At 48.6% G+C, this 23,215-nt stretch overlaps 2 protein-coding genes across 7 annotated transcripts in view; one reads left to right on the top strand and one right to left on the bottom strand.

Annotated features, from left to right (window-relative positions):
* Window positions 1-22,254, top strand: part of Lhx6 (LIM homeobox 6) — a 31,202-nt gene extending 8,948 nt beyond the window's left edge. For 2 of the 5 annotated variants that reach the window (XM_071600902.1, XM_071600901.1), the window contains 6 exons: window positions 2,090-2,310; window positions 5,056-5,156; window positions 5,373-5,468; window positions 5,679-5,853; window positions 9,216-9,319; window positions 21,932-22,254. In XM_071600902.1, the coding sequence (XP_071457003.1) occupies window positions 2,090-2,310; window positions 5,056-5,156; window positions 5,373-5,468; window positions 5,679-5,853; window positions 9,216-9,319; window positions 21,932-22,093 (859 nt within the window). In that variant the 3' untranslated portion in view covers window positions 22,094-22,254. Of the gene's footprint in view, window positions 1-2,089; window positions 2,311-5,055; window positions 5,157-5,372; window positions 5,469-5,678; window positions 5,854-9,215; window positions 9,320-13,985; window positions 16,137-21,931 lie in introns of those variants that run through there. The other 3 variants (XM_027937588.3, XM_027937596.3, XM_027937581.3) reach the window with 2 other exon arrangements.
* The window catches only part of Morn5 (MORN repeat containing 5), a 32,350-nt gene continuing 27,194 nt past the window's right edge, over window positions 18,060-23,215 (bottom strand). For both annotated transcript variants that reach the window (XM_027944887.2, XM_071600903.1), the window contains exon 5: window positions 18,060-18,235. In XM_027944887.2, the coding sequence (XP_027800688.1) occupies window positions 18,156-18,235 (80 nt within the window). In that variant the 3' untranslated portion in view covers window positions 18,060-18,155. The remainder of the gene's footprint in view (window positions 18,236-23,215) is intronic.

Here is a 23,215-nt window from a genome sequence, read left to right as displayed (position 1 = left end):
TCCCCCCACAGAAATATTGGAAAGCCGCATTGCCCAAAGACCAGAAAGTGCTCCCAATCCAGATACCACCAGTCGATGACTGAATAGGGATTGTCCCACCAAAGGGATAAGCTGGGTTGGGCAAAGCCGGTTCATCTCCCCTTTCTTTCGGCAATAGAAACAAAGATTGTTTGCTGTGCCGGGCTCTTCCCTGGGGAAGTTGCGTTTCTGAGGTCAAGAGCGGTTTTTGCTTGGCGTAGGTAGAGGACCCGGCAAAGGCACTCAGCATTGCCCCAGCCAACCTATGGTCCCCTTACTCTTCTTCGGGGAGCCTGGGAGCTGGAGCTGATGGAAGCCATTGCACTCCCTCATTCAGTAAAACTCAATTGCATGATTTGCCAAGGCAGGCAAGGTTGGAACCAGAGCGTTTTTTGCTGGACTGTTTCCCTCAGTCACACAGAGGCTGTCCTAATGCTCCCTGGGAGCATGGAGGCAAATCTTCTACATCTTCCCCTTCCCTCCAGGAATCCCAGGAGTGCAAGGGAAGAGCCAAGGAACCAGATGTTTACAAACCAGTGTGATCAAAGCTAAGAGGGTGGTACGATTGTGGGGATGTGTGGGGATGTGTGTGTGTGTGTGGGGTAGGATATGGTCAGGAAAGGAACAGCCTGTGCGAGGTCCTGGGGGTGGGAAAGTGCTTCAGAGAAAGTACCTCATAAAGATCTGGAACTAACCTTCCCCTGTGGCTGACTGGGACTCATGCTTGGATTTGCAGTGGGAGACTCTGAAGAAGGTTTAGAAGGAGGTGGGCCTGAAGAGGATGTGGTCTGTTAGGTTTTATAAACTCAAAAACATCTTGAACCAGATTCTCAGGGTGAAGGGGAGCCACCAATGGATTGTAAGCAGGGTAGGGACGGGATTTCATGTGCCTGCTGGAAACTTGGCTGTGACTGTGTGTGGAGGATGCACTGGCAGGGCGAGGCTGGAAACCAAGAGACCAGGGTGGAAACTGGTAGTGAGGGGTGCCTGATGGAAACCTGGCCTAGGAGGAAGGGTGGCAGTGGAGGGGGAGAGGAGGAGATGGATCCCAGAGATATTTGGGAAACAGAACCACGGAGCCTGAGGATTGGCTGGATGTGGGGTTTGAAGAGGGAGAAGTGTGTGATTTACATTTCCACACTCCAGAGGTGGAATGAGTTGTGGTACCATTCCCTGAACTCAGAGCATACAGAGGTAACTGAGGATGAGAGGGTTGGGCACAGTCACAAGTGAGTCATGCACTTAAAGAACAAACCTTCCCTGGTACCCGCGGTATGACTTCTGGTGCTGAGGGAACCAGGCTCTGCAACTTCCGGGAGGGGCTCTGGTGATGGAGACAGCTGCACACACATATCCCAGGACAAAATGGGGAGAGAGAAGGAGAAGAGGCAGAATAAAGGAAGGCTGGTTTCTTTGTCGACTGCAGGACACTAAACAAATAGCAATCGTCATTGCTGTCTGCTGTCGTCATCTAGTTCAGTGCAGAGCAGGGAAAAGGAGAACTCAGAGGAGTTAAATAATTTGCTCAGGGTCACAAAGCTAGTTAAGTGCATATCTGTCTCTTCTTCCAAGAACTTTTGAGCTTCTGTATGGCTGGGACTATAGTTTATTCATCTCTGGCATTGGCATGGCTGGGGTTCCTCCTAACTTTGTGAGCTGTGTGACCTTGTGCAGTTTAGTTTACTTCTTGTAAGAAGAATTATTTGGGATAATGACTGTAAAACAGAATCTTGCTGAGTACAGTGCTCAAAAATTTGCCTGTTATTATTACTATCCTGTTTTCCTAACAATTACGCTGTAATTTTAATTAACAAACTAATATACATATGTAAGTGATCAGCGTAGAAAATTTGGAAAACTCCGAAAAGGACCAAGAAGAAACTAAAAATCATCCTCCAGCTCATCCTCTCCGTGGGACTTGGCTGGGGGTGAGGGCAGATAGTGTATCCAAGCAACAGGTATTTGCTGAGTCAAGACCCTGAGGCCAGGAGCCTGGGGCCCGCCACTGGGGGTATTGGGGTGGGGGAGAGATGGCCTGTCTGAGCCTAGTCCCTGTCACCTTGTCCCGCAGCCGATTTGGGACCAAGTGCGCCCGGTGTGGCAGACAGATCTACGCCAGCGACTGGGTGCGCAGGGCGCGCGGCAACGCCTACCACCTGGCCTGCTTCGCCTGCTTCTCGTGCAAGCGTCAGCTCTCCACCGGCGAGGAGTTCGGCCTGGTTGAGGAAAAGGTGCTGTGCCGCATCCACTACGACACCATGATCGAGAACCTCAAGAGAGCCGCCGAGAATGGTACCTAACCCGCCCTGCCCAGCACCCCTGTCTCGAGCCCTTTCCCACCCGACCCCAGCACCCCAGATGTGATACACAGTGCTTTATGTGCTGGGCGTTCCCTGGAGCACTTGGAGGCTGGTGGAGGTGGGGCTCCTCCACGGTTAGCTTGGGAATCTGTCACTACCTTACTGCGACTGTGCTGACTTATCTGTAAGATGGGGTTAATAGCAGGAGACCTTTTCAAAGGCTGATGAGCTGAAGTGTTGTAAAACCTGGAGGCACTCAATGAATGGGAGGGTGGAGTGGACTCTATTCATTGAGGCAACTACTCCACCCTTGGAAGGCGCCTGGGGGCTCCTTACCCCAGTTGCCTAGGCCAGTCCTATAGAGATTTATTATTATTATTATTTTGAAGTTACTGGGAATTGAGCCCAGAGACTTGCACATGCTAGGCAGGTGCTCTACAACTGAGCTACATCCCCATCCCCTAGAAAGATGTTTGTTGTAGCTTCTGTTCTCCCAATTCCCATCCTGGTAGCACCAAGCTGAGGTTTGAGGGTAGGGGTTTCATCCCGGACAAGGGCTCTGACTATTAGGAGAAAGGGCCCCATTCCTGAGACTGGAGATGAAGCTCCTACATACTGTGACAACAAGAAATTTTCTTTCCTCTCTGTCCCTCAGTCCCCCTACCCCATCTGTGCAAGATGGATGTTGGATTAGAATGATCACAACATCTTCTCTGATTTCCCAAGATACATAGACCCATACAGGCCCCATATACGGACAGCCTTCCAGGGATCTAGGTGGAGTAGGGACTGGTAAAAGGGAGTACAGGCAGGGCTGCCCATGATTCCTCTGTCAGGGTCCATAGATGCTGCTAACTTCTCTACAGCATGGATTATTTTAAGTAATCTTTACAATAGTCTTAGGATGTTGATGGTATATCCCCATTGTACAGATGAGCAAAAAAGTGGAGGTTATCTTAGTATGTAACATCTAAGTTAATATAGTAGTGGGTCTGCCCAGCCCAGACTCTTAACTACCATAACACAGCATGTCACACCATGCCATACCACCTCATCCCTGTGTTCCAGGGCCCCTTAATTGGACCTCAGAAACCCAGGAGGCTGCAGGGATGTGGCTGCCTCTAAAGAGTTTCATTTTTTTTTTTTTCCATTTAAAAAAGAAGGCACTCTAATCCTTGTCCTGCCTGCCTCCCTATGGGACAATAATATCTGCCTCACTCCCAGTCCCTCTGGGGAGTGGTATGGATCACCCTTCCTCAGTTTCTAGACTTCAGCCTGAAAACTAGTCGGGGACCACAAGAGTATACTTGTCCAAGACCAGAGCTAAATGGGTTGCTCTCAAGTTATCTGAAGTTGTGGGCAGGTCAGCAATGGAACTGAGATGGAAATCCAGGATCCAGAGTTTCCTGCACACCATGGTCCATCAGTAACCACAGGCTCCTTCGGTAGCTGGACCAACTAGGACCACCTTTAGTCATGGTCTTGCCAATTACACCCTAAGCTCTAACCATAAGGGGAACTTGAAGGCATGGGGCCTCAGATCAGCATTTGATGTTGGTTACTTTTTTTTTTTTTTTAACATTCTTTAGTTGTTGATAGATCTTTATTTTTATTTATTTATAAGTGGTGCTGAGAATCGAACCCAGTGCCTCACACATACCAGGCAAATGCACTACCACTGAGACACAGCCACAGCCCCTGATGTTGGTTACTCTTTTGCTTTCTAAACACTTGCATACGCGCGCGCACACACACACACACATAGACACACTACACATGTTCATCATAATAATATTAGAAAAGATGGTTAAGCAAAAAGAAAATAAAGATCACTCCAAATGCCATTTCCTCTCACATTTTCACCTTTACCTTTCCAGATATTTCTATGTATTTGTTTATTGTTTTTTTTCTTCCAACACAGTTTTTTTTTTTCCTAATTAAACTACAATAAATTGTGAGCAGTGGTTCTCTCTGAATGGTGGGATTACTGATGATTCCCACCCTCCCCTGTGGGAGGTTTATTGGAATTTTCTGAACTTTTGATAAGGACACTTTTGTATTTAGAACAATGAAATATTAAAATAAAATCAGAATAAACTTAGTAGTTTACAATCATAGTTTTAAAAGTAATCTAATTTGAGACATATACCCAGGTTAACAAAATTAAGAATTTTAGAGAGATAATATGTAGCAGTTTTAAAGACCTCAGAAGTTGCAGAAGTATTGAAAGTAAAAAGTCTCCTTGATGACATTTCTCTGAGGTTAGCCAGAGGTTGCTCCGTGCTGACACCTTGGTGTACATCCTTCCAACCTTTTTTCTTCCATTCATTGTAAGCTCCTTGTTTCTTATTCCCACCAACCTGTGGATCCCCCTAGTTTCACTCGGAGGGAGCCCAGTTTGGGCGGTTAGGATCAGCCAGCTTTCAGATTCTAGTGGGAAGGTTAGGGGCAGGGACTTTATTCTCTTTGAACCTCAGTTTCCTCTCGCGTAAAATGGGGATAATACCACTCTCCTTAGGGCTTATATGTAAAGAGGACGTTGAAAGAGAACTCTCCAGTATGGAAACAGAGGTCCTTTCCCCAAACACTGAGCTCGGGGATTAGGACCCTGGGATCCCCACTCCCAGCCAGCTCCGCTCCTGACCCTTCCAGGGACAAGCTCCCCCCACCCCCGTCCTTTCCAGGCTGCCACTAGAAGAGATGGGGACGCGTGGTCAGCTGCTTCTGTCGCCCCCAGGGAACGGCCTCACGTTGGAGGGGGCAGTGCCCTCGGAACAGGACAGTCAGCCCAAGCCGGCCAAGCGCGCGCGGACGTCCTTCACCGCGGAGCAGCTGCAGGTACCAGGGCAAGATAGAGCCCCGGGGACGGGGGCGGGGCCTCGGCGGGGGCGGGGGTGAGAGGGCCTTGTGGCTCCACCCCCTCGGCCTGGACCCGCCGGTGGCGGGAGGGGCTGTAGCTGCCTGGGGCGTGGCCTCCGGTCCGGAGCCTCTGATTGGGCCGGGGTCTCGGAGACCTCCGCGCGCCCTGCCTCACCGCCCTCCCGCGACCCGCAGGTTATGCAGGCACAGTTCGCGCAGGACAACAACCCGGACGCGCAGACGCTGCAGAAGCTGGCGGACATGACAGGCCTCAGCCGGAGGGTCATCCAGGTGGGACCACGAGTGGGCGGGGCCTTCAGGTCTGGGGCGGAGCTTAGGGGTCCCGGGCCAAGCTCTGAAGCTCGCCGCGGTGCCAAGGGTCGCCGGTGCTTGTGGAGGCTCTTCTTCAGGGGGTGGGGAGGCAGTCCCGCCTGGGCATCCCCTGGCGGCGCGTGCGACCCTCTCAATGCGAGGCTGAAACTGCTGAGGCTGTCGTTCCAGGTGTGGTTTCAAAACTGCCGGGCGCGTCATAAAAAGCACACACCGCAGCACCCAGTGCCGCCCTCTGGGGCGCCCCCGTCCCGCCTTCCCTCCGCCCTGTCCGACGACATCCACTACTCCCCGTTCAGCAGCCCCGAGCGGGCGCGCATGGTCACCCTGCACGGCTACATTGAGAGTAAGTGACCGCAACAGCGGGAGGAGGGTCTGCGGGGAACGCAAGGCTGAGGAGTGTGCGTGAGCGACGGAGGCAGAGGCGTGGGGATGCATTACAGAGCCTCGTGGGGAAAGATGTGGGCTTCGAAGTCATTCGAATCTAGGGGCTTCGTGGAGCGGGTAAACCCCCCGCCCTGTTTCAGAGGGGGGTTGAATCCTTTCTCTTGGTAAAGGCGAGCAATTTAGCCATTCCCCAAATGCTATGGCCTGGGGACTAGGGAGAGAGTAAGAGGAGCAAGATCCCTGCCCTGTGGAGCCAGCATTCTGGTCAGTTAGACAGGGGAACAATAACCAGATTGTTAAGCGCATGATTTTCCCTGGGATGATTTCTACAGGAAAGGTGCTGGGTGGGAGTGTTTGGAGATGCTGGTGGGGAGGCCGCCTCGAGGAAACACACCAATTTGAACTCGTGGAAAGGATTTAGTGAGGCATACTGACTGGGGGAACTGAATGTGGGAAGGCCTTGACCCAGAGAGCGAAGGTGGTGGGGGTACATTTGGGAAAGCAGAAAGTTAGTGTGGTCTTGGGCATATCACTTAACCTCCTTGAACTTCGATTTCCTCATCTGTAAACTGGAATATTATTAATGCCTTTTATTTTTATTTTATTTTATTTTTGGTGCTAGGCCCAGGGCCTTGTGCATGCCAGGCAAGCACTCTACCAACTGAGCTTTATCCCCAGCTATTAATACCTTTTATAGAGTTGCGAAAATCGATTCATGCATTCAGTAAATACATTTTGAGTGCCTCCTGTGTTCATAGCACTGGGAACACAGTAGGCCAGAGCTACTGTGCTCCTGGAACTCACATTCCAGAATGAGAGATTGGGAAAGAGACCCTGAACTCTTAAAAGAAGGAGGGGAGGCCAGGCAGGGTGGCGCATAACAGTAGTTCCTGTGGCTTGGGAGGCTGAGGCAGGAGGATCACAAGTTCAAAGTCAGCTTCAGCAAAAGTGAGGCACTAAGCAACTCAGTGAGACCCTGTCTCTAAATAAAATATAAATTAGGGCTGGGGATGTGGCTCAGTGGTTGAGTGCCCCTGAGTTCAATCCCCAGTACCAAAAACAAAAAAAAAAAAAAAAAAAGGGGGGGGGGGGAGACATGTGGGTGGACAATGAGTTCTATGGGGAGAGGTGGGAAGGGTCATGGTGAAGGGACTTTGGAGCAGGAACCTGGAGAAATAAGGGAATAAACTCCTGTATTTCTGAGGGATGAGCATTCAGTGAATCTGTTACAGAGCAGTTGCTTATCGAGACTTTCTTTCCCTTTGAGGTTGTTTTCTCAAAGCTGAGCATGACCAAAAAAATAGAAGTGATCATAACAAACACACATGCATACATGCACACAAATACTCACCATCCTTTCTCTGGCTACAAGTGAAAGGGAGAAAGAAGGGAGGTCAGAGAGAGAGCCACTGCTTTTACCCAATACCTGCCATGTGCCAGACATAAACATCAGAGATCACTATCCCATTGAATGGTGGAGGAAACCAAGGGCCCACTGTAAGTTCATGGGAGCTAGTGCTCTTTAAAGATCAAATGTCGGGGGTCAGACTGCTGGGCTTCAAATTCCATCCCTGCCACTTACTAACTGGGTGACATTGGGAAAGTTTCTTAGCTTCCTTGAATATCAGTTCCCTTATCTTCAAAAACAAGGACAATAAGAGTTCGTATCTCAAAGCAGTGTTGTGACTGTGGAATAAGGTAACTGATGTAAAGTCTTCAACATTCAGTAAGTATTAGCTACTCTTGTGATGGCAGCATGGGCTTGGTTTGTAAACTAGCAGTACAGAGTTCTGCCTGCTGCTCCAGGCTGCTGGGGAGAAACTGGACTCTTTACACTGTTCCATTTCTGAACCATCTGCTTAGTAGGAAGGATACTTTCCCCCTTTTATTTCTAAACAATAATTTATGTTCAGCCTGCACAGAGCCCAGTAAATACTTGTTAAAAATGCCAATGATCAGGGCCTCTCTAGTACCAGGGACCTAGGCTATCATCATTGTGTGGAGGTAATGATGGATCTAGGTGACCCTCTTCAAAGGTGGGCCACGACTCCATCCACACCACTCCAGTGAGCATGCCTAGATCTGTCTTGGATCCCTAGAGAAGGGGCTGAGGTACCCTTTTCCTTTTTCCCTGGTGGTGGAACCTAGCTTGGGGCAGAATTCGGTGGGGTGTCTGGGCCTGCTACCTCTTGCTTCAAGAGCTGAAGGTCACCCCAGTAGTTTGCTTTGCAGTTAGTTAAAGTCTTGAATCTTGCATATTCTGAAGCCTTAGAGCTGGGAAGTTGAAGAAAGAGAACGAGAGCCCAGGAAAAAAAAAAAATGAACTTTTACTTCATAGTTAATTAAATTCACAGGATCCTTAGTTTCCTGAAGTCTTAGAGCTTAGAATGTGATAAAAGCTTTGGAACCAGACCCCAGAAAAATGCACAGATACACATAGTTATTTGAGTAATTTGAGGTTGTTCATGGATTCCCTGAACACCCAGGGAGTTAAGAACCCTCAATTTAATACAATTGCTTTATTCTACAGATGAGAGATCTGTGGCTCAGAAAGACACAGAGATTTGTCCCAAGTTACATATTGATTGTCAGTTTCTGCACAGTTCTTTTTCTATGATCAAAGAGGATGAAGTCTAGAGAAGAGATAGGCAAAGGACTTCTCTATTATAGTGGTAAACAGGATGAAGCATGAAAGGTTTGGATCAGACACACAGGTGGACTTTCCCCAACAGTTTTAGATGTTGGAATAGGGTATGGAGTCTCATTGAACAAATATTTTTAAAGTACCTACTAGATATCATGCCTCATCCTTGGTGTTGGAAATTTACAAAAATCCAGAAACTAGAAAACAGATTAAAAACTTCCTGCCCTCATGGAGCTTGTATTCTAGTTGGCAAAGACAGGTGATAGCAAAAAAACAATAAAAACACACCGTAAGTCAGATGGTTAGGGCTAAGGAAGAAAAACCAAGCTGGAAAGGAGGATGGGGAGGGAAGGGGAGGGGTGGCTATTGGTATAAGGTTGATGAAACCCAACTGGGAGACAGAAGTGTACAAGGAGGATCTGTACACAACCCGTAGAGCACAACCTTGCTTGCATGAGTGCCCATTTATCAATGAACTGGATGATTATCCCTAGCAACTGTGGCACTTTATAAAGTCCTTCATGTGCAGTGTGGTCACCCACCCTATTGAAATCTCATGCAGGTGTTAAGTGGCAGGGATGGAACTGGTCTTGGGGCTCCAGCTTGCAGAGTACAGGGCAGGTGGGATCCCGTGTGGAGCCTGAGGGATGGGCTCCAAGGCAACCTCTCGTCCACAGGTCAGGTACAGTGCGGGCAGGTGCACTGTCGGCTGCCTTACACCGCGCCTCCCGTCCACCTCAAAGCTGATATGGATGGGCCGCTCTCCAGCCGGGGTGAGAAGGTAAATGGAGCCAGGTTGGTCTGCTGGATCAGAGCCTTCCTGCTGCGGGGCTGAGTTTCTGGCAGTATTTCCCATCCTTGAGTGGGCAGCCTGCCTTTCTGTGGCAGACCATCTCTGCCCAGCCAGCTCTGGCCCACTCTGTGCCCATGAGAGGCATCTGAGCAGCTGCTGGCATGTTCCACATGCGCCCACTCCACAGGCCTCCTTCACCCCGTCCTCTCACTGGCAGGGTGGCTTCTCTTTTGTCACACTGGAGAATTTACTCAAGCTTTGAGGCTTTTGCAGGGAGGGCTTCTGGTGGGGCAAAGAGACAGCAGGCCAGCAAGGAACCTTGGCCAACTGGCAGGGCTCCTCTGTGGAACCGGATCTCTGGTTGTTTGAGGCGTTGGGAATGAATGTCTAGAAGATGCTTAGGTATTACCCAGTCCAGCAGCTGGAAGGCTTTGCTTTTTAAGCATTGGAACCCTTTGTTTAGTCTCATCAGTATCACAGATGAATTTAGACGGAGCTGCTCTGAGTGCAACCATGGAGCGGGTAGGAGCCTCACCTCCCGCTCAGCTCTGAGGCATCCCAGAGCTAGCCTTAAAAGCCATTGAGCTGAGACAGCCTCTCCTTTTAGAAGAGGGAAATCGAGGCCAAGAAGCTGAAGGTCAGAGCCTGGATGAGAACCTGTGCGTTTATTCATTCACTTACTCATTACTCACAGATAAGTAAAGCATGGCTGCTGCTCCAGGAGGCCACATCTGGAGGGGGAGACAGACTCCAGCATTTGCAACCCGGCTGATCACACTGTGATAGGGAGCTGTGGGATGGAGGAAGAGTGGGGGCAGGGAGAGATGGAGGGAAGACTTCCTGGAGGAAGGCAGCCCCAAAACGCAGGCCTGACACTGGATCAGGGCTCATCAAAGACAGCCATCCCAGCTCTTAGGGAATCCTGAACCATTCCATGTCACTGGGACAGGCTTGGGAGGAAAAGTGGTGAGAAATGGGACCAAGGGGCTGACAGGCAGAGGACCTGGACTTTATCCCGGGGCAGTGGGGGACCTTGGAAGGCCTTGCAGAGACAGCACTGTGATGGTCCTCAGAGAGGTCGGCTGGGAAGATGTGCCGTGGGAGGCATGGAGCCACCCTGAGTCAGATGGTACAGTGGTCCAGGGAGACAGAGACCATGCTTTAGAGGTGGAAGGTCCATCAGGAGCCCTCCAGTCCTGTGGATCCCAGTCTTCATGAGTCTTGGAATCACCGGGGCAGCTTGGAAAAACAGATTCCCAAGCCAGAGTCTGATGACGAGACTGGAATGGGGTACATTGACCTGCATTTGTGATGCTCAGCCCCTGTGATTCTGATGGGCAGCTCCAGGTGCAGAACACTTCTCCAGGGTATTTCCTCTGGCTGTGCCTCCTGATTGAGCACCTACTGTGTGTTGGGCTCTCTGTGATTGGCAATGTGAGGGAATATCTATAGTACGGAGGTGAAAACAGCCTAGTTGCACAGATATGTTTCCAAGTAGGTGGTGGTGTTCAACACAAGAATCAGGTGGTCGGGGAGCACACCGCAGGAAGGTCCCTTCTGAGACTGTCACATTCACATTAAGAACTGCTATTTGTTGAGCTCGTCTTCTGTTCCACTTTACACACATCTTCTGGTTGACACCTCCCAGCTTCTTGGTGGGCATGGAGATGGCCTTTCTCATTGTAGAAATAAATGGACTGAGGTTCAGAGAGATGAGGTGATTTGTCGAGGGGTGCAGCAAGTTTGCTGGACTCTGAAGTCTATGAAGCTCAGTAGATTCTTCCTTTCTTGTACCACTTCACATTTCTACAGGACTGTCTCTGACAGTATCCTTTACAGCCTCCCTGGGAGGATGGCTATGATGGAACTCCATGTCACCTCTGGAAACGGAGGCTCAGAGAAGTAGCTCATCCAGGGTCACACTGAGCGTGGACACAGCAGGCCTCGATCTAAGGACCACCTGCCTCATACCTGCCTCTTTCTTGTGGGAGATCATTGGTCCTACCAGACCTGGCACTGGCTTTGCAGAAGAGATCTGACCTGATACCCACCCACAAGAAACTTGTGACTTAGAGTAGGACATGGACAGTTATACCATGAGGCAATGGGGTAGTTGGAGTGGGGGCAGCCATGGCCTTGGAGGACCCAGAAGAGGGAGTGACAACTTTAGGGGAGAAGCAGGGTATGAGGAGAAGGGCATTCCATGTTGGGAGAACAGCAAGTGCTGATGCACAGAAGCAAGGAGAAGCCTGGCTTTGAGGGGATTGTGGGGTGTTTAGTGGGGTGGAGGCCCAGGGAAGTGGAGGAGCAGCCAGGGCTACATACTGAAAAGCCTGGTACCCTAGGCATTACATAGAGGGAAGGGTTGGGCCTTGGAAGTGCATAGGGCTGGGCTCAGTGCTTGGAGCGGAGCCCTGCCTCCTGGTTGCTCAGCTAAGCTTGTGGTTATTTCTGGTTCAGCCTGAAAGACGAGCCAGGCTGGGCATTGGCAACTTTGGCTCTAGGATTCTGGCCCCTGGGTTTGTCTAGTGAGTCAGAATTCACTCTTGCTGGGCTGTGTCCCCGGATTTGTATCCAGATGCTCTGCATTAAAGTGTGTCTCCCTCCTTTGTGACCCACTGCCCTCTTACTGTCAGAACTTCCCTCAACTTCCAGGGATTTTTCCCATCCACATATTGTCAAACCTGTGGGCTTGGTGGGTCACAGGGCTTGGGCTGAGCAGGCAGCGTAGGACTGTATGGGCTGTCTCCCAAGTCCCTCCGGGCCTGAGCCAGCCTAGCTGTGGGGAGACTGTGTCCCCCTGGGTCTGGTCCTTGAGCCCACTTATCTGGATCAGAGCTGGTTTGGCCAGGAGAACAATGACCCGAGCATTCTCAGGGTGGGAGGAGCTTCCTGTCCACTGCGTCATCATTTGGCCACATACGCCTGTGCGTTTCCAGAACCACATTTCTTCCTGGTTGTGTACCCTGATCCCACAACTTCAGCACTTGGAAGGTTCTTAGAAATCAGGACCAAGAGGTTATTATTCAAATATTAGGTTATTGAGGGACTGAGGCCCCTGTAGGGGACAGGTTTGACTGGGGTAATCTTTTTTTTTGGGGGGGGGGGTGCTCCTTTTAATAAGAGCTTAAAGCCAGGTGTCCTGCAGATCCAGTGGAAATAAGGCACAAGGCTGGGTGAAGAATGCAGTGTGAGCTTTGGAGCCCAGCCACCCTGAGCCCAGATCTGCCACCTCCTCCCTCTGAGACCTGGAAACACGATTAGCTTCTCAGAGTTTCAGTTTCTGTATTTATAAAATGGGGACAATAATGGCTCCCACCACCCGGGTTTGCTGTGGAGACTAAATGCAATGACTTGTGTAAAGAGCTTAGCACAGTGTCCCATAGGCAGAAAGCGCTCCATGGGTACTGGTCGTCATTATGATTGCAGTAGTCTACTCGTATCTGTAGGGCTATGTTCCAAGACCCCCAGTGGGGGCCTGAAACCCTGGATAGTATTGAACCTTATATAATAGTATATTTTTCCTATACATACATACCTCTGATAAAGGTTGATTTATAAATTAGGCACATTAAGAAATTAACAACAACAATAATAAAATAGAACAATCATAATGTACTCTAATAATAGTTATATGAGTGTGATCCCTCTCTTTTGAAAGAGTCAAGACCAATATTAATATTCTTGGACTGTGGTTGACTGCAGATAACTGAAACTGTAGGTAAGGGGGAGGGGACTACCATGCTACTATGGAGATCAACATCTTTGCTTTCCTCCTCCACCTCCTCTGGTAGCTGATTCTGGGCAAGAAGCATCCTGATCAGAAAATGTATCAGCGATGTGACGGTGCCCACTGGCAGACTCTGGGCCACTTGAAACCTCCTCCTCCTATTTTCCTGTGAAAAGGGACACCCCATTTTGACCAGCCAGCCAGTAATCCTTGACCTGAACTTCAGGGGATTGGTTGTATGGGTGGCAGTAAGATGTCAGCCAGGTGCTCTAAGTGGAAGAGGGAAAGAGAAAGGAGCAGAGGCCCACCCACTCGCTGTGCATCAGCCTCTGGCTGGCTTAGCCACATGCCTTGGCTTTGTGCAGATCCGGTGCACACTGGGTGCTTAGCCCTTGGCTTGGTAGATTGTGTGCCGTGGGCAGCTGTTGTCATGGTGGTGTTGGAGAGGTAGAGATGGGTGGTTTAGTAAAGAGCCTGCCTGGATTCCAGTGTTGGTGTGCCTCTTCCTAGCTGTGATCATGGACTCACTAACTGCCACTTCTTTCAGCCTTGGTGCCCTCCCTGTAAAATAGAGACCATCACAGTAGGACTTCCTCATGGGCTTGAGGTGCAGCTTCATTGAAGCAATTTATGGAGGGAGCAGGGTAAAGTGCCCAGTAGGTTTTTGCTTCTGCTATTGTATCTCATTGAATCCTCCCTGTTCTGAGAGGTTTTTGTCATCCCTGTTTACAGATGAGGAAATAGGCTCAGAGAGGGGAAGTGAGTTGTCCAAAGTCCCACAGCAAGTAAGCTGCCAGAGTCAAGATTTAAACCCAGATCTAGGCCCTGAGCCCTTCCTTATGCTGCATGACTTTGAGGATCCCTGGGGGCTGCCAAGTGGGGCAGGCTCCCAACTCAGCCACCTCCCATGCCCTCCTCTTGCAGGTCATCCTTTTTCAGTACTAACGCTGTCGGCACTTCCGCATCTGTCCATGGGCACCCCACAGCTGCCCCTCAGCCGCTGAGATCCAGTGTCCAAACTGTGGCCAGGGATCCACCGCCTCCGCATCCACCCCCACCCGCCATTCTGCCCGCCGCCAGCTGGGCCCCCAGGCCTGGCCTTCCCTCTCCTGCTGAGAACCAGAACTGGCCAGGAGCATCACAGAGGCCTCCTCTTGGAAGGCAGAGCTCCCTGAAATTTGGAATCAGGGTGAAAACAACAGCCTGTTTTTCCCATTTAAACAGGAGTCATCTTCAACTTCAGCTGATTACAATAGCAAAAGACAAATTGAATCATGCGACACCAACAGCCTCCTAATTTACAGGTTTTCTTCCCCGCCCTCCCACCCCCATTGGCCTTTATTTACTACTTCCTTGGAACCATCTCTGAATTCCGAATAGCCGACAACCCCCAATGTCATCCACTCTGTTGCTTTTGTCTGGAAAACTCTACAGTGTTTGTGGGATGTCCCCAAAGGAAAGCTATGTTCTAATTTTATCATTTCCATCTGTCTGGTTATGTCAAGTTAATTCAGAAAGAGAAGAGACACTGACCAACCCTGAGAGGCCCAGTAGGGCAGAGATGGAGGCCTGCCCAGACCAAGAGGCAGAGGGACAGGCGGGGGATGGGGGACAAAGGCCCCCATTGGTTGGAGATCGAGGAGAGGGATGTGGCACATGTGGCACTCTGCACTGGGAGAGGCACTAACCATCTCAAGGAGGGGAAAGCGAACACTTGGGACGGAGGGGAAACCCTACCCCCACCTGACTATCTAACATAAGTGCAGGAGACGTAGCAAAGATGGTATTTGATCTGTGTGATGCTGCTGCTGAGTGTTTGGGCAGGCTAGAGTTGGGGATGCTTTTTGGCTGCTGGTTCACTACTGATAGGGGTGCCTGGGCTAGGGGACCACTCTTGGGGGCCAAGGAACAGAGCCCAGTGAAATGAGAGCCAGAATGTAAACTCTGATCCATCTCTGAGTCGAGAGGTGCCCACTGCTTAGGTGAGTGTGCCAAGCTAGTCCTATGGGCTTCCCTGCCAACCCTGCCCAGAGCCAGCCCCACCCACTCCTGAGAACAAGGCTAGACACAGCTGTGCTCTCATCCACCCCATCCTGCTGCAACTCTTCCACCTGAAACCAAGGGCTTGGGCAAATAGGACCATGATATTTATGTTTTCAGGGGATGCCCATTTGCCCCAAGCTTATCCTATAATTCTAGAACTACTTGGAGACCTAGTGCATTTCCCACTAGAGGCTGCTAGTAAGCATGCTTTAGCCCTAGTCCTCCTGCCTGCTTTTAGAAGGAGACTCCAGGACAGGGAAAGCAAGTTTATAGTTATACGCAGCTGTGGTCCCTCTGTCTTCATCCATAGCAGACATCACTAATAGATGCACTCTCTCTGAGTCTGGATAAGGTTTCGGGATTCACATGCTTGAAGTTGGCACTTAATGAGAACTTACATGCCATTTTCTCTGGAGGAGGCCTAGGCATGGGTGAGGCCCAAGAAGGGAACCTGCATTCTGTCCCTTCCAAAGATGTTACAGCTAACTAAGGTCAAAGAGAAAGCACCACTCAGAATGTGGTGAATATGGCTCAGTTCAGAAGTCATCCAGTGAAAACTTGTGCTGCCTCTGTCTGGGCACTGAACTAACAGGAGTGACCTGGGCCTGATCCCTGGCCTTGGGGAGCTCAGATCTTTCCTTTGATTTTTGCTCCTAATGATCAAAGCCCCAATCACAACCATGTGGTAAGCGGCCAACTGAGCCTTGCCCAGGGTCACCCAGGATCCTCTCTGTCTTGAGTCTCTCCCCAGGGTCTGTTCCTTGCGTGGACTACATGACAGTAGCATGTTGCAGTTCAAACGTCTCCACTACCCTGTTAAGAGCAGCCTGGGAACACACAGGCCGACAAGACTATTTATTTAAATACAAAACAAAAGGGGAAATACACACATGGAATAAAAATTGTAAGCACTTTTTTTGTAAAACCAATGTCTGTTTTGTTACATATCTTTCATGTTGTGCTTTGTAAATGTCTTATTTGTGTAATAAATAAAGTTAACGCAAGTAGAAGTGCTGGCACTTAAATCCAGAACATGATGGGATTTCATTTCTTTCCTACTCTCTGGCTAAGGGCTTGGGTCCCTGGCTCCCAGAATTTCTGGGCTGCTGGACAGTGCAAAGCTAAAAAGTCGGTACCATTTCCCAGTTGGTAAATTGTGCATTGCAAAGGCACGAAGAAGGGTTTTTTTTTTTTTTTTTTTTTTTTTTTCTCTATAAATATTGCATCATCCCTATGTCTTAGTGAGTAGCAGATCAGGCTGGCTGTTGTCTGCATTGTGCTCCCTGAACACCAGCTCTCTACTGGGCCCTGGGCTGTCTCTGCAGATTCAGAGAAGGGTCCCAGCCCCACCCTGCCTAGAGGAGCTCTCAATCTGGCCAATGATGTAAACAGACATCACTCTAGTATGCTCTGTGGGACAAGGGGAGGCATTTGAGCTGGGTCCTATTTCTTACCCCCATTCATGTGCCTCCCCACTTTACTCTCTTAATCCATTTTTCAAATGTTTAGATATATGTGTATCTTTGATAATATATTAGGCATGTGTGCTTATATGAATGTAACTTCTTTTTTTAAAAAAAAAAAGAGAGGGAATTTTAAAATTTATTTTATAGTTTTTTTTTTTTTTTTCTGGCGGACACAACATCTTTGTACGTGGTGCTGAGGATCGAACCCAGGGCCGCGCGCATGCCAGGCGAGCGCGCTACCTCTTGAGCCACATCCCCAGCACTATGAATGTAACTTCTGTTTTCAAAACTCAGTTTGTTATCAGCCGTGGAGCTCAGCCCTATCATTCTGTCAAAGTGACTGGAGTCTGAGAGGGGTGAGGTTATTTCCCCAGGTTTCTCCATGGTATAGCTGAGAGTGGACCCAGGCCTTCCTCTGGCTGTTGGCTGTACCTGCATGATAGCTCTGGGTTGCTCATTGCAGGTCCAGTTTCCTTTCCCTGCAGAGCCCTCCCAGTTTTTACCAGTTTCTACCAGAAAGTTCTGGTGAGACAGGGGACATGACCCAGGAGGCCACAGGATCCAGCAACCTCCCAAGAGGGACAGTTGTGCAAAGATCCAGGTTGCTTGGGGTCCACAAGTGGCCCTGAGACATGTTGCTGCTTCCACTTCTGTTTTTCAGTTGACAAATGTGAGCTCTGAGGTGATTCTGAAGAGTGATTATATATGCTGCTAACAAACTGCATCATGTGTTTAAAACAAACACATATTTTACACCTGCTAAGCACCAACTCCTTTTCATGTACTATCTCATTTGACTCATTCTCAGCTACTCTGTTGTTTTAAATATCATTATAACCATTTTATAGATAAGGAAACTGAGCTTAGAGAAGTGACTTGCCCAAGGTTATGTAATACTGTGGTTGAGCTGGGATTTGAACCCAGAAATGGATGATGGCAAAGCCACATTCTTCCTATGGCATCAAGCTGATTCTGCACCTCCTCCTGCCTGAGGCTCAAATGATGGCCCCATAAAGAGTAAAAGACATAAGTGGGGAGTTATTCGGGGAGGTGCCAGCTGTGAGCTGGTCACAATAATCAGGTCCTACTGTCCTCTGAAACCAAGAGAGTCAGTCACTGTCTATGAACCTCAGATGCCCCATTGCAAAAGGTTATGCTTACCCCTCCTTTGAAGGCTGCTGTTAGGAGCCGGGAAGATGCCCACATGCTGCCTTGGCCCACGAGGGGCTCATTCAGTCACATATATCTGTTATTGTATGACAGTGGTTCTCAAACTTTCATATGCATAAGAACTACCTGAGAATGCAAATTACTAGGTTCCATTCCCAAAGATTCTGATTAGCAAGTCTAGGCTGAGGCCTGGGAATAGCTATAGTTCATGATTTTTCCCAGGTGCTTCTGATGCAGGTGAAATGAGGATGAGTTCTGAGAACGTCTTCGAAGGCAAATACACTTGGAGCCACTGAGTGCAGAAAGCTTTTATTCCTCAGTCAAAATCGAGGCTCTAGAATTACAGCCTCCCAGGGTGAAGGCAGCCAGTGCCAGCGGGACAGATGACAGCCTCTGGTGGAGGCTGCTGCAGAACTCACAGCTTGGGCCTGTGACCCACAATCTCATCCCAGCCCTTCCGACAGGTCCGGATGATCCACTCATGCTCATCATCGTCTGTAGGGAAAGAGGAAGAGCCAGTCATGCCTGGTCCTCACCGAGACCTTGCGTGCCCTGGGAGTCCCCCGGGTGGGGTCTTTGAGTTGGAGTGCATTCCAACACAGGCTGATGGTCTGCTGGTGGCCCATGTGTTTAGCTCTGTGTGGGCAGAAGCAACCCTTTCATTTAAATCTAATCCCTCGGCAGAGGGCCTGGTCTGGGGGAAATTGAACACAAAAGGGTTTATAGTTTGCCTGATGAGGCAGCTTGAGGTCTTTCAGCCACTCTGAGCCGGTTTGATCCTGATGGGCAGTCAGAGTGGCAGCCTCACTCTCCAGTGCTCACCGGTGTGACATATCACAAATAGCAAACCCAGAGCGGTGGGGTCAGGCCTGGCTGGTAGCACTAGCACATAGTTTTAGGTCCTAGTTTCCTTTCTGGGCGTTCCTTTCATGACCCTTCAAAGAACCTGAGGTTTGAGGGTCCAGGGGTCCCCCTGACTCAGGAGCCTGCCAGGGACATGCAGAGGAGCCGCGGTGGCAGCTGTAGCTATTCCCAGCCATCTGGCTCAGCTTCCTCATGGTCTCCCTGGAAAGGCAAGTCTTTCCCATCACTTTAGATGAACAGAGGCTCCAAGGTCAGGTCACTTGCCCACAGCCTGGGGCTAGTGTGTGGGAGGACCCACAATCTGAACGTAGAGTTGTCTAATTATGAAACCTGTGCTGCACAACAAAACCTCACATAGAATTGAATGAGTCACAATCCTCAGTCCCACCGCACGTGATCATCCTCTCTCTGTGCAATACCCCTTGTGAATTTCTGTATTTTTATTTTCCCCCTTTCTCCTCCAGACCACACCCAGCCCCTCACCACAACAGGGACCCACGCTAATGGTGGGATATAGATCCCTAAAAATGCATGTAGTTATATAAAGTATGTACTGTTGTTTTGTGTCTGAATGTGTTTTTAATTTATGAAAATGGCATTGTGCTGTGAATTTCATTGTGCCGAACTTCTTTCACCCCATGGTACATTTTTAGGACCTCTTTTTGTTGCTACATGGAGTCTAGTTCTTTGCTTCTTTGCTGCCTCATGTTGCATGGTTGGCCCCCTCACGTTTCACTCTCCATCCTCCCAGTAGCGGAGATGCAGGTTGCCTCCAATTCCCTGCTACCAGGAACAGCACTGGGACAAGCATTCTTCAGTACATGCATTCAGGGATCTGTGGGAGAATTTCCCTGGGGCTACATCCCAAAAGAAGGGCCATCAATCCTGCACAGACTTTGTTCACCAGTGTTTCCAACTGAGCCTGTGCCCTTCTCTCACCACACTATTTCCTTCCTTCCTCCCTTTCTTCTCTGCTCCTTGTCCTCTGGTTCTTCTTTGGGCTATAGCATGGAGGAGTTCTGGCCTTCTCTCCTCTGTACCTAGCTCAGAACCTTCCACCTGAGATGGGTGATGAATGGTAGAAGCTCAGTAACCAGGGGTCTTCCTGAAAGCTGAAATGCAGAAGCCATCAAAAGCCTGCCCTCTGAATCAGATTCCCCCTGCCCAGGGACGCCTTCTTCTCCTGTAAAAAGCCCCAGGGCCAGGGCTAAGAGATGGAGGCCCATGGACAGCCTACTGTGTGCTATTTTAGCACTGCATCTCATTGGATCTCCACAGCGGAGGGGAGAGTGCTTCCATGTTACAAAGGGGATGAGCCTGGTTCTAGGTCCCTGGCCCATGCAATTTGAGCAACTCTTTATCAGGCTTTGCAGCCTAACCTCCACCCAGAGCAGATGTGGGGATGCCAGGACCGAGGCTCCCCCCATGTAACACACACATTTCTTTACCTATGATTTAAGGAAAGAGGCTTGCTGGCTAATACACGCTGGCTTTTGAAAACTGTCCTAAGTAGCCAGTGGGCCTCAGTTTCCCCTGGGCCCGCTGCCTGGCAGTCCCAGTTCAGGCTGGCAAGCCCAGGGGTGGGGAGATGGGCCGCGATGTGTCAGCACACAAGGAGTTAAGCGCTGGTGGAGCCCACTTTTGCCACACTGTGAGCAGCCTGGTTGATAATTACAGTTCTGAAGTCTCCAGGCTATTGGAATCAGTGCAGCTGCAGCCTCTTCAGCGGTAACCCCTGAAACCAGACAAACTGGGTTTATTGTGCTGAACCAGTCCTCAGGCCCCTCCCTGATCGTTACAAATTGACAGCAATGGACTTAACAGCCCTCTTCACTACCCCTTTCACTCTCTACCTGGCTGCACAGCCACCAATTTGAATCACAGATGCCTCCCCTCCAGCAGCTGCTCACCCACCCTCCTCCACCTCCCCTACGCCTCCGAGGCTCCCCTGGCCCTGCCACGCCAGGGTGAGGCTGCCGAGGCACATTTCATCAATATTTAAAATGGAATTAAACCTGTAGCTTTGATTAATGCCTCCCAGATCCCGGGAGTTGTGATTACTATTTTGCAAATTGCGATTGTTGGAATATGTTAATATGATTGTCTGAGAACATCTTCACCTTCTCAGATAATTTCCCCCCTTTTTGGCAGGAGGGGAGGAGAAGGGAGGGAGAAAAAAGACGGGAAAAAAATACCTCGCAAACTCTTTAATCAATTGTAAATTATTACCTTTGGCACTATTGCCAGTGGCACAGATGGAAGGGGAGGAAGATTTCTGGTTTGGTGCATTTATCTGTAAAAGTTTTTGGCTCTTGTTGACCTCGTATTCCCAGTCTGGGACACTATCCTAAGGGAATAATCTATTTGTCTTAGAACTATTTAGAATCAAGAGAATGAAAATGACACACATTTCTAAAAAAAAAAAAAAAAAAAAAAGGGAATGATTACTTTGTTGTATCTTCACTTGTTTAACCAATTAATTCTAAATACCAACTACAGGGCAGGAATCATGCTAGTTTGGGAGGAAGCAGGAGACATTCATGAAAAGTCATGTGAAGGGACACTTAGCAACTACTGAAAATGACAGTTATAAAATCTGTATAGCAACATGGGGGAAATGTTTTTGATGAGATAATAAGCCAAAAACAATTGAGACGAGGCAAGAAGCAAACAACAACAACAATAAAACATAGGCAGTATGTTTCATGTAAAAATTGTGCACAGAAAAATTAAAGATAATAAACTGAAATGGTAAGCTCTGAGCTGTGGGACTCGAGTGATTCTTATTTCTGCTTTTGGTATTTCCCAAATCCTTTTCATTATTTGTTGTGTGTTGATGACAGAAAAATTTTAAATAATTATTGATGTTTCCCCTATCCTCCAATTCAATGTCTTGGTAATTTTATGTGTTTTGTTAACTGAAATAAAATATTTTTAAGTTCCTAAAAATGCAGACATATTCTTTAACTTCTAAAAAAGTAAAAATCCTAGCATAAATATGTTGGTAAAAATTCATTAAAATCAGAATAAACAAATTTCCTGTGCAAAAAAAATTCTAAATAATTTATGTACATACTCTGCCCTCAAGAGTTGGAAGGAAACTCCCCACTTCTTAAGTGTGACTACATAGTGACCTCCTTCCAAAAAGAGGACAATATGGAAAGGAAGGGGGAAGAAAGTGTAACTTCACAGAGGAAAAACTTGACCTCAGGCAGGTGTTCAAGGTCAACATCAACATCAGTAAGTCATAATGATATTCTGCACCCTTGATACCTTTGGATGAAAATGGCATTGTGTTTTTGTGGTCTTCTTCCTTAAACTCCACAGCCCCAATCTACGAATAGGAGAACATCAGACAATTCCAGCCAAGGAACCTTCTGCAAAATACCTGACCAGTACGCTTCAAAACTATCAGACAAAGAAAATGAGAAACTGTCATACCACCGAAGAGGAGCCCAAAGAGACAAAGCTAAATGTAATGTGTCCTGAAACAGAATATGGACACGAGGGAAAGACTAAGGAGATGGGGGTGCACTGTGGGCTTTAGTTAATGTTAGTTCATCAATATTAACGTCAACAATAAGTGTCATATTCATGAAATGTGACAAATGTACCATACAATGTAAGATGCTAATATAGGGGAAACTGGGTGTGGGGCATAGCGAGAATGCTGTACTGTATTCACAAAAGTATGTAATTTGCTCTAAAATAAAAAGATCATTCTAAAAAGTGCATGAGGATCCAGTGTGCTCCCTAACAGGCAAGACCATCTGGTATTTCAAGAGATGGAAGGCCCTTCACACTGCCAACCACCCAAACATAGCCATTCACTCCTCTTTGGTTTCATGCTTCCATTACATTACAAATTTTCAATATCTCCTTATATAATATTTTTCTCTCCCAGGACCCAGTTTACAATAGATGCCGAATAAATGCTCTGAAGGTGGCACTGAATAAGCCTTTCATTCTGACTTGCCTCAATCACCATCCACAAACATTCTTTGAGCACCCACTGGGCATCTGAGTCTTAACTCCCATGTCCCCTCCTCACAAGGAGCCTCAGGTCACTCCAGCTTGGCTGTTCTTCATAGCTTGCACTCTCTGCAATCTTCTTATTTATTATAATGTTGTCTGTCTCCCTTACCTAGACTATAAGCTCTGATGAGCTGAGGAGACTCATCTCCTTGTTCCCTGTGTGTCTCCAGTGCTTAGAGGAATGACTGGCATGTGTAGGTTGTAGTCAATACCAGCTGAATGAAAAAATGAATCAACAAATCTGTCCTGTGGTCGGGCCTGTGCTCATGCTGGTGACAGAGAGAACTAAGACCCAGCAGCAACTGCTGCCAAGAGGCTCACGCCAGGCACTCTTTAGTTGTATTTCTGTCTGAGGTTATAAGGCAGAAGATGTCTTTTGTCAGGTTCTGAAGCTTTGTGGCCACTCACATGCCCTGCACCCATAGATCATTAGAAGAACCCGGCTTCCTATAAAAGAGGAAAAGGAACTTGCTTCAGAAGAGATCCCAAATCTGACCATAGACTTCCCTGATGAACACCTTTCCTGAAAAGGCTCCCCATTTCTTAGTTTTCCCTCCCTGGTTCACTTCACACCAT

The sequence above is a fragment of the Marmota flaviventris genome, chromosome 13 (assembly GCF_047511675.1).
Source record: "Marmota flaviventris isolate mMarFla1 chromosome 13, mMarFla1.hap1, whole genome shotgun sequence".
Taxonomy (NCBI): domain Eukaryota; kingdom Metazoa; phylum Chordata; class Mammalia; order Rodentia; family Sciuridae; genus Marmota; species Marmota flaviventris.
The sequence above is the reverse complement of the archived record's forward strand: the minus strand, read 5'-3'. Positions and strand labels throughout refer to the sequence as shown.